The 9477-nt window shown below is 55.7% G+C and overlaps 1 protein-coding gene across 1 annotated transcript; it reads right to left on the reverse strand.

The window, feature by feature from the left end:
- Positions 1-4655: 4655 nt before the first annotated feature.
- LCN1 (lipocalin 1) lies at positions 4656-9048 on the reverse strand. Its single transcript, XM_063082570.1, has 7 exons — positions 8959-9048; positions 8439-8569; positions 6876-6946; positions 6215-6325; positions 5627-5728; positions 5407-5427; positions 4656-4780 (listed from the first exon to the last, which is right to left on the reverse strand). Exons 1-7 carry the CDS (start codon positions 9046-9048, stop codon positions 4656-4658), a joined length of 651 nt encoding a protein of 216 aa, XP_062938640.1.
- Positions 9049-9477: the final 429 nt, after the last annotated feature.

The following is a 9477-nucleotide window of genomic DNA, read 5'->3' on the forward strand; positions in this document are numbered from 1 at the left end:
TCTTGACTTTGTCAGCATCCGTCTCTGGTTGTGATGTCGTCCTACGGTTTTGAAAGATGTCATGGGCGCAAACTGGGCAGGGAGTAGGTGTGATCTCTCTGTATTATTTCTTACAACTGCATGTGAATCTACAATGATCCCAAAATAAAACGTTTAATTTAAAAAAATCACAACGAGCATAGCTGCCTATTTAAGGATGTGTATGGCGTCATTCTGACAGGTACGTTCCCACATATGCACACGTAGGTATGTCTAGTGATAAATTTGCTTTACTTGCAAATCTTGGGAATACCTCAAATATCCATTAACATAACATGGCTAAGAAAAGATCATATTTCCATGAGATGATATCATATGTGGGGCTTTACAGGAATAAAACAAATCTATTCTTTTGGTCAGTGGTTTGGCACCCTTTCCATAGGCCGAGCATTCTTCGGGGCCAGGGGTGCATCAGTAAATAAAGCAGACAAGATGTGCTGCTCTCAGGAGCTCACACTCTAGACCAAGGACACAGATAAACAACACGAGTGAGCGAGCCACGGCCCCAGCCACCAAGGCCCCCCTCCAGCTCGGGGTGTGCGCTCCGTGGCCTGTTCTGTGGCGGTGGAGCTGGGTACAGCAGGCGTCTCTCCTGGCCCTGGCACACAGTTCAGCTTTGCTAGTGGAGGCTGGGGACAGCCTCCCTCCCTGCTTCCAGGTGTTTGAGTTTTTTCTTCTTTCTCCTACTGTGCGGCTGGCAGAGGCACAAGTTGGGGCGCCCGGGGCGCTCACCCACACTGAATTCTGTGGACCCCCACGGAGGGCCTCCTGCTGAGATTCAGTCCCTCCAAGTGGGTTCCCAGTAAATCTCGCAGGCGTCGCAGCCCCTGCACACCTGCCCCTGGAGGGAAGAGGGGCGTCCTGCGTGCCTGGCCAGCCTGCACTTCCCGCCTGCTGGCCTCTGCCCTGACCGTGGGCCAGCTCGGGCCCTGGTGACCCAGCGAACCTCTCCAGCATCCCTTGGGCTGCAGCCACACCTTCTCGCATGAGGTCTGAACGCAGCCTTGTGGAGGGATCCTCGCCCCTCCCCGCCAGTCTACTTTCTCCTTAGCTGCTCTCCTGCAGCCCTGAGATATTGTTTATAGTTCTCGTCACACCTTTGCAGTTAATTGCTGCTTATGCAAACTGTCCCTGCGCAATCTATTGTGTGCTTCTTTATCCTGATTGAACGCTGATTCATATAATTACACATCACGTGAGAGGTGGGCATGCAGAAAAAGCAAAGGGAACACATTGGACAGGGAGTGTTGGGACCAACTGTTGTCTGTAGTGCAATGGAATGGCCGGAGACAGCCTCGCCAAGCTGACGCTCGAGTACGGAGCTGAAGACGGTGGAGGAAATGAGCCGGCACTGACCAGGGGAGAGGATTCCAGGTGGAGGGACCATCCAGTGCCAGCTGGAGGCAGGAGGACGCCTGGACGTTCCAGGAACTGACCGGAGGGCAGAGCAACCAGAGCGAATGACACAGGGGAGACTGGCCTGCGATGAGGATGGTGGTAGGGGGTCAGACCACGTCAGGCGGTGGCCACCACAGGGACTTCAGCTTTCACTCTGTCAGGCATAAGCCCTGGAGAGCTCTGACAAGGTCAGTGTGTGACTTGCTTTTTTTTTCTTTTAAAGATGACCAGTGAGGGAATCTTAACCCTTGACTTGGTGTTGTCGGCACCACGCTCTCCCAAGTTAGCCACAGGCCGGCCCCGTGACTTACATTTTTAAAGGATCACTCCCACTGCTGCAGTGAGGACAAATTGTGGGGCAGATACGAAGCAGAGAAACCCATTAGAAAGATGCTGCAATAGTCCAGGGCACTGCGATGACTCTACCTGCACATCAGGGAGGAGAAGGGCACAGACTTACATGCCCATGACAAACAAGGGAAAATCGGTCCCTATATGGGAGACAATTGTTTTCAGTCACTGGACAGCAGGCTGTGCCAGCTGTGACCCCTGGGAGAGGGACGCAAATGCTCGTGGCAGCCCTGAGTCTGGGGAAACGTCACCACTGTGGCAGAGGGCGGTGAACCACACAGGGCAAGGCAGTCGTGCAGAGTGGATGAGACAGAGATTGGACTTTGGGGCAGCTGAGACAGCTAGAATGAGTGAGGCAAGGAACCAGACAGGACAGTGCTACACAGAGGAAGAGCTCCAGAAATCTGCAGAGGCTCCCCTGAGGATCCAGCTTAATACCAGTCTACAGCGCAGAGGCTGAAAGTCCACAAGTCCAGAAAGAAACAACTGTCAGGTAAAGATCAGTTCTGAGGGACTGTAAGAAAAAAACACCCAGCAAACACAGATGTGAGGACTCGCTGGGGTGCCACAACAATTCAACGGCGAAAGAACAGTCTTTTCAACAAATGGCTCTGGGACAAGTGGATGTCCACGTGCAAAGGAATGAAGGTGGGTCTCACACCACCTGCAAAAATTTACTCACAATGGCCAAAGTCCTAAATGTAAGAGCTAAAATTCTAAAACTCTTAGAAAATGCGTAAAGTTTTGTAACTTTGGCTTTGACAATAAATTGTTATATATTACACCCAAAGAACAGGCAAGCAAAGGAAAAATAGACAAATTGGAATTCATCAAAATTAAAAACTATCACAACGGACACTATCAAGGAAATGAAAAGATGAGATACAGAACGTGAGAAAATACTTGCAAATCACATATCTGAGAAGGGTCTGGTATCAACAATAACATAAAATACGATAACTCAACAATAAAGAAGCAAGTAACCCAATTAAAAGTGGGCAATGGAGCTGAAGAGACATTTCTCTAGAGAATATACACAAATGTCCAAAGCACATGAAAAGATGCTCAATGTCATTAGTCATCAGGGAAATGCAAATCAAAACCAAAAGGACATACCACCTCACAGCCACCCGGATGCTAAAATCAAAAGTCAGGTAAAACAGTGCGGGCAAGGACTTGGAGAAACGAGACCCCTCATACGCTGCGGTGGGAACGTGAAATGGTGCAGCTGCTCAGGAAAAACTAGTCTGGCAGTTGATCCAACAGTTAAACACACAGTCACCACGTGGCCCCGCGATTCCACTCCCAGGTACATCCCCGCGAGATATGAAAACAGATGTTCGCACAAAGACTTGTACAGGAATGTTCACAGCAAAATTAAAACACCCAAAACAACTTAAATGCGCAAATGGAAGAATGGATAAAGTGTGACCTGTCCACACAGTGGAGTGTCATTCAGTCATAAAAAGCAGTGAGGTTCTGCCACACGCTGCAGCGTGGACGAACCTTGAGACTTTGTGCTAGAGGAAAGAAGCCAGACGCAACAGAGCACATACGGCATGACCCCATCTGTATGAAAGGTCCAGGACAGGCAAGTTCATGGAGACAGAAAGCAGATTTCCGGTTGCCAGAGGCAGGGCGTGGGGGGATGGGGGGCGGTTGCTCCTGGGCGTGAGGAACCTTTTTAAGATGATGAAAATATTCTGGAATGAGATGGTGTTGACGGTTTCACAGCCTTGTGAATGTGACAAAGACCACTGATGGTACACTTTTGACCTCAGACACATCATAAGAACCCAGATCCTTTCTTGAGATGAGAAGGTGGAGCCCAGGTGCACAGAGTTACGTAAAACGTGTCCTGACCCAGCACTGAGCCTCCTGGTGGCCGGTCCGTCCCTTCTTGAGCAGCGGGTTAGTCCACACCCCTCCACCGTCCTCGTCGGACACTGCAAGCAACCCCGAGGGCCCTGCCAGGCACCTGCTCTGTCCCTTGCAGCTGCAAGTAACAGGAAGGCTCTGCCCTTCAACTCTCTGTGTGTCACTGTGTGGCACTATCAAAAGAAACTTTGAATTTTATGCAATGCCAGGACCCCAGGAAAGTCATCTGAACAAGTTGACATCTGCTAGTGGCTGGCCCCAAGCTGGCCACCCCCTTTCCCAAACCTGCCCGGCACAGACGAGGCCCTGGGGAGAGCAGTTCAGGTGTGGCCCGCCTGAGGACAGGCTCTGGACTCCTTGGCCAGCTGAAGCCACAGCCACAGCCTGCCCCAAGCTGCTGTCCTCCTGACCCACCATGTCAGTGGCTCACACGGGATCAGTGCCAAGGGTCCAAGTGACCCTGTCCAATGCCCACCTGAGCAGAAGTCCACTCTGTCCCAGTCGTGGCAGGTCTCACTATGTAGCATCCTGAACCAGGGCCTTCCCACACTACATCCACCACCCAGAATGTGAACTTTGTCGGGGGCACCCACGGGACCCTAGGGCAGAGCTGCCATCACCCACCCCTCCACCCAGCCCCTCGTGCCCCTCGGCCTGTGGCACCCACCCAGGACAAACCCGAGTCTTCCCATCCTTCCCACCCCCGTCTCTACCCTCCCCTTCTTCCTGGAACACTCCCAAGAAAGTGTCCAGGTCAGCCTGCCCCAGGGACCCCACAGACAGACAGAATCACTGAGCACTGCTGAAGCTCTTTATTCGAGGGCAGGGGGAGGCAGGGCTGTGCGGGGAGAGCTGAGGGGGACTGGCCAGTCCACAGGAGGGGGCTCCTTCCATGTCTCCCAGGACAGAAGTTCCAGGTGGTACATCCCTGGGGCTGCTGAGGAGCCATGTGTACCTGTCCTAGGAAGGAGGTGAGGGTCAATGTGGCCTTATTGGGGGTTACAGCGTGGGGGGCACATGACAGGCTGTCGGGGGCTGCAGCGTGGGGCGCACATGCCAGCCTCTGGGGGACGATGGGGGACAGCACACGTCATGCCCTCAGGGCCTCCAGTCACTGGGTCGGAGCAGACAGAGGAGGGTCCGTCCCTAGGCTGCCCGCAAAGTTCCACACCCACGTGTGAAGAGGTGATGGGGTGTCTTCAGGCCAACAGTTGGGCAAGGGAAGGGCAGCAATGCCATCTGGATTCTGGGTCTGCCCACACCTGGTGATTTTGGGCAGTCTCTGAACCTCCAGTTTCCAAATGACATGTAGCCAGGGAGGGACCCAGGAAATCTGAAGTATCGTGGGCAGGGCTGCCACATTTCTGTATCTTTTAAGCAACTCGTTGGGTAAATGGAGTCACATGACTACTGAGGTTGGGGAGGTACTGAGGAGGAGCTTTCTGCTACTGGCAAGCACACTGGGGGGCTTGGGGAGACAGATGTGGTCTCCCACCAGCACCCAACAAAAGGATCGATCACTACAGTGGGGCCTCCCACCTGCCCGGGAATTACGTCCCAGACAGAAATCTGAAGGTGACATCTGTGTGCCGGGACAGCTCCAGGGTCAGAGGCTGCACCTGCCTGGCCCAGGTGGGAAGAGGGGTGCGTGGTATAGACCACATGGCCTCTCCCAGTCCCACTGAGCTCCAGGACTCGGGCTTTCTCCAGCGTCTTCTCAAACTCTTCACTTACCCTAACGCCTTCCTGGAGAGCAGGTTTCTGTGGAAAAGAGGAAGAACATGAGATTCAGAAGACCCCAGAGACCAGCAAGGGCCCCAGGGCCCCTCCGTCAGCCAGCACTTCCTATGACCCCAGGAAGGACAAAGCCAAAGTAAGATGCAGCACGTCCCCGTAAAATGTCGCTCTGCCAAGGTTTCAGCACGGGGGACGGGGCACGAGGCAGGGGTGTCCTTCGTACCACTCTGCTTGGGGAAGAAGATGTGCTTCAGGCTCAGTCCTCTGGCTGTGGCGGCCTTCTCGAAGTCCTCCACGGCTTCCTGGTTGTCCTCAGGGTCTCTGCCTGAAGGGGAGACCAGGATGGGACACGCGTGCGAGAGGCAGAGCTGGGAAGTTGCTGGCACCTGCAGCCCAGCCCGCAGGCCCGATGAGCGCTGGGAGCCGCGGCACCTGCGGCTGCCGTGGCAGCAGAGCCAGACGGGCAGGAGATGCTGTCTGCTCAGCACACGGGGCACCTCCCGGGAACGGGCTGAGTGGCAGGACCAGCCCGGCCCTGGAGGAAACACATCTCCCTTGGGCACCAGGGCAGCAGGCCTGTCCCCACGACTCTGCCGTTTGCACACTCCTGGGCGTGAGGAGAACTCGGAGGACCTTCCGGGGGCCTCTCGGCTTCCCATAGGAACGTTCCCATCACTCCAGTGTCTGCTTGGGCCACCTCACCTGGAGTCCAGCCCCAGGAGTTGGAACTTTCCACACACGCTGCTGGTCACATACCCGCTCCCCTTCCCTGCTGGACAGCCCCGAAGCAATGGGACGACATGACTCTCACCCACGAGTTTCAGCACGTGGATCTGCTGCCCCTGCAGCTCGCCTTCACAGTAGATAAGGAAGTGGTCCTTCACGTGCGACGCTGTGATGTACATCACATGCTTGCCCCCATCTGCAGGACAGCAACACAGGTCCTGAATAAGCCACCTGATCATTCAGAAGGGACCGAGGAGATGGCCCAGCACCGGCCTGGCACACACCTCGGCTTCCCCGCCCTCCAGCCGCCCGAGCTCTCTGACCCAGCTTCTCCACCAAGCCCAAGCCCCGGCCCTGTGGTCCCCACCTCCCAAGGACCCGGCACACCTGAGGGCTGGTCACATCCCCAACCAGTGAGTCACAGGAGGTTTTGGAGTGCAAGGTTTGCAGACTTGGAGCTTGGGGTGCTCAGCCCCAACCAGCCAAACATGAGTATGTTCCTGGCACCCTGCCAAGGGTACAGCTGTAACCAAGCCCTGGACAGCCCAGGCCCTGGGGACAATCCACCACAGCTGGTGTTTGGTGTCAGGTGCTTGTGTCTTTAAGGCAAGTTGACCGGTGGGAGGGAAGGGTGGGTATTTAATGGGGTCAGAAAGGAACGAAAAGCTTCTCAGGCCAAAATCTCACCCCAAAAAGTGCCAGCTCCCCTCGCCCCCCCCGCATGTGTTTTGGGCTCCAGGACTCACCGACTGTGTATTTGCCTGGCTCATCAGTTTTCTCCAGGACAACGTTCATGTCCTGGCAGTGGCCTGTTCTCCTGGAAAACAGAACCTATGTGGTAAAGTGGCCCTGGTCTGTGCCCCTGCTCCCTGCCCCGAGCAGCCATGTGCCATGCCCCATGAAGGCAGCCAGGAGCTGCAGGGGCTGTGGAAGTGGAGGAGTGTGCTTCTCCTCATCTCAAGAGCTGGCCCCAGCTGGGCCCTCCGTGCCACACGCACCTGCTCCCAGGTGCTCTGGACCACTCCTGGTGGCTGCCCTCCTAGCCCACCCTCACTCACTGCCACAGGGGTCTGGGGCCTCCTGCTTTCAGGTGTTGTCTGTGGCCATGGGCCTGACCTGAACCCACTGTGACTGAACCTTGTCCTGCCGGGGCTGCTCCAGCCAGCCTCTTCCTTCACGAGATGTTCAGGGACCAACCCCACATCCACTGTCAGCTGCCCCAGTGAGGGAAAGGTTGAGTTAGGGGCTTGTGGGAAAAAAAAAAATGAGAACATCAGGGTCATGGCTCCCTAAGGGCTGGCCCCCAGGACCAGAGGTCAGGCACTGCCATGACACTAGGGTGGGAAGACAGACAGGTGAGAAGTTGTACAGGTGGGATCTACACAGGCGAGAAGTCATACGGGTGTGAACTGAACAGATGCGAAGCACACAGGTGGAAGCTGCACAGGTGGGAAGTTGTACAGGTGGGAAGTCATACAGGTGTGAGACGCATAGGTGTGAGCTGCACAGATGTGAAGCACACAGGTGGGAGCCACACAGGTGGGAAGTTGTACAGGTGGGAAGTCATACAGGTGTGAGACGCATAGGTGTGAGCTGCACAGATGTGAAGCACACAGGTGGGAGCCACACAGGTGGGAAGTTGTACAGGTGGGAGCCACACAGGTGGGAAGTCATACAGGTGTGAGACGCATAGGTGTGAGCTGCACAGATGTGAAGCACACAGGTGGGAGCCACACAGGTGGGAAGTTGTACAGGTGGGAAGTCATACAGGTGTGAGACGCATAGGTGTGAGCTGCACAGATGTGAAACACACAGGTGGGAGCCACACAGGTGGGAAGGTATACAGGTGTGAGCTGCACAGGTGGGAAGTCACACAGGGATTTCAAAGCAGTCTTTGCCAATGCCTGCCAAGCCATCTCCCTGGTGTCTATTGTCCTGTCTTGGTCATTCTTCCAGCCTTGTCCCGTGAGGGTTATAGGCCCAGATTCGTGAGGTCCAGCCTGCGTCCTGTCTCTGGTCTGGATGTGGAGCACCTGTTCCCCAGTCGGGGGGAGGTGGGGGTGCCAGCACTGCCCCCGAAGCCCATGAGTTCTGATCCGGGGCCTCTCTCCCCTGTGTGGCCCCTCCTCAGACAAGACACTCTCGGTGGCACAGTGTGCCCTCAGAGAGGCCAAGTGCTCAGTGCTGCAGGAGGGGCTGAGAAGGGCTCCGGTGTGGTCTCCCCCCACCCTGCGGCCATCAGCTCTGCCGAATGGGAAAGAGAAGGCAGAAGAAGATCGTGGGCCTGACCCAGACCCACAGACACTCACGGTATGGAGTACTTGAGCTCCAGGTTGCCCCCCTCCAGGATCGTGAGGGACACAGGGGCCATATACTCTGGCTTCTGACTGGGAATCTCCTTGTCTGCTGTCACGGCCTTCAGATACCACGTGCCTGACAACTGGAGAAGGTTCCTCTCCATCAGCGCTCAGGCAGTGTCCTCCGTAGCCTCCCCTACCCTAGTCTGCAGACCCTAGACTCTGCCCTACCCCAAGAACTACAGTCCTACAATCCCTGGCCCACCCTGAAAATGCCCAGTGCCCTCACCAGACCCACTCAGTTGCTGGCTCCCAGCTCCTACAGGTTGGCCAGGACCACAGGACCCTCACTCACAGGGGAAAGGTGGAGTCACCAAATACCAACATCCCAGCCCAGTCCTCTGCACCCAGGACCAGCTAGCCCAGACTCCATTTGCTCTGTCTGACCATCCCCTCGGGGCAGGGTCTCCAGCCAGAAGTCTCAGCCTCTCCCAGAGCCTCCTCCAGCCCAGCCTGCCCATGCGACCCTCACATCCTGATTCTTCTCATCTGAGGCTGTGGGGTCCTGGGCCTGCAAGGCAGTGATGAGGCCAAGGCCAAAGGTCAGGAGCAGGGTCTTCATCTCTGGGTTCTGCACTCACGGCCACCTGGCAGGTCACTCGCTGGGCTGGAACAGGCTGCACCAGCTCCTCACACGGCTGCCCTTTATACCGCTCAGCTCAGGGTCCCCCAGGAACTTGGCACAGACACCGACCAATCCCTTCCTGGCCATGAACTGTAGCCAGTTCTGCAGTGGAGCAGATAAAATGTCATTGTTGGAAGTTTTAAAATAACAGCCCGTTAAATCCCCAAAGGACCATCAGGACAGGGCCACTGTCCAGAGGCACGGATTTGCAGACTTTTCCTGGGAGGGAAATGAGTCAGGTGAAGGGCGTGAAGACCTCCCGTGTGTGCAGCCACCAAGGGGTAGTGGAAGCCCTGCAACTGTCCATCACTGGCTCCCCAGCTGCTTGACATCCTCATTGCCAGAGAGGGTGTGGGCTGGAGTCAG

This window comes from Cynocephalus volans, chromosome 17, assembly GCF_027409185.1.
Source record: "Cynocephalus volans isolate mCynVol1 chromosome 17, mCynVol1.pri, whole genome shotgun sequence".
NCBI classification, from domain to species: domain Eukaryota; kingdom Metazoa; phylum Chordata; class Mammalia; order Dermoptera; family Cynocephalidae; genus Cynocephalus; species Cynocephalus volans.

What these genes read in the sequence shown, in the direction of transcription:
- LCN1 (XM_063082570.1), bottom strand. Translation starts at nt 9,048, where the DNA reads ATGAAGACCCTGCTCCTGACCTTTGGCCTTGGCCTCATCACTGCCTTG. An exon ending in GCCAGGCAAATACACAGTCG is followed by an intron (nt 6,326 to 6,875) that starts GTGAGTCCTGGA and finishes GCTGTCCTGCAG; the next exon opens with ATGGGGGCAAGCATGTGATG. An exon ending in CCACGTGCTGAAACTCGTGG is followed by an intron (nt 5,729 to 6,214) that starts GTGAGAGTCATG and finishes TCTCCCCTTCAG; the next exon opens with GCAGAGACCCTGAGGACAAC.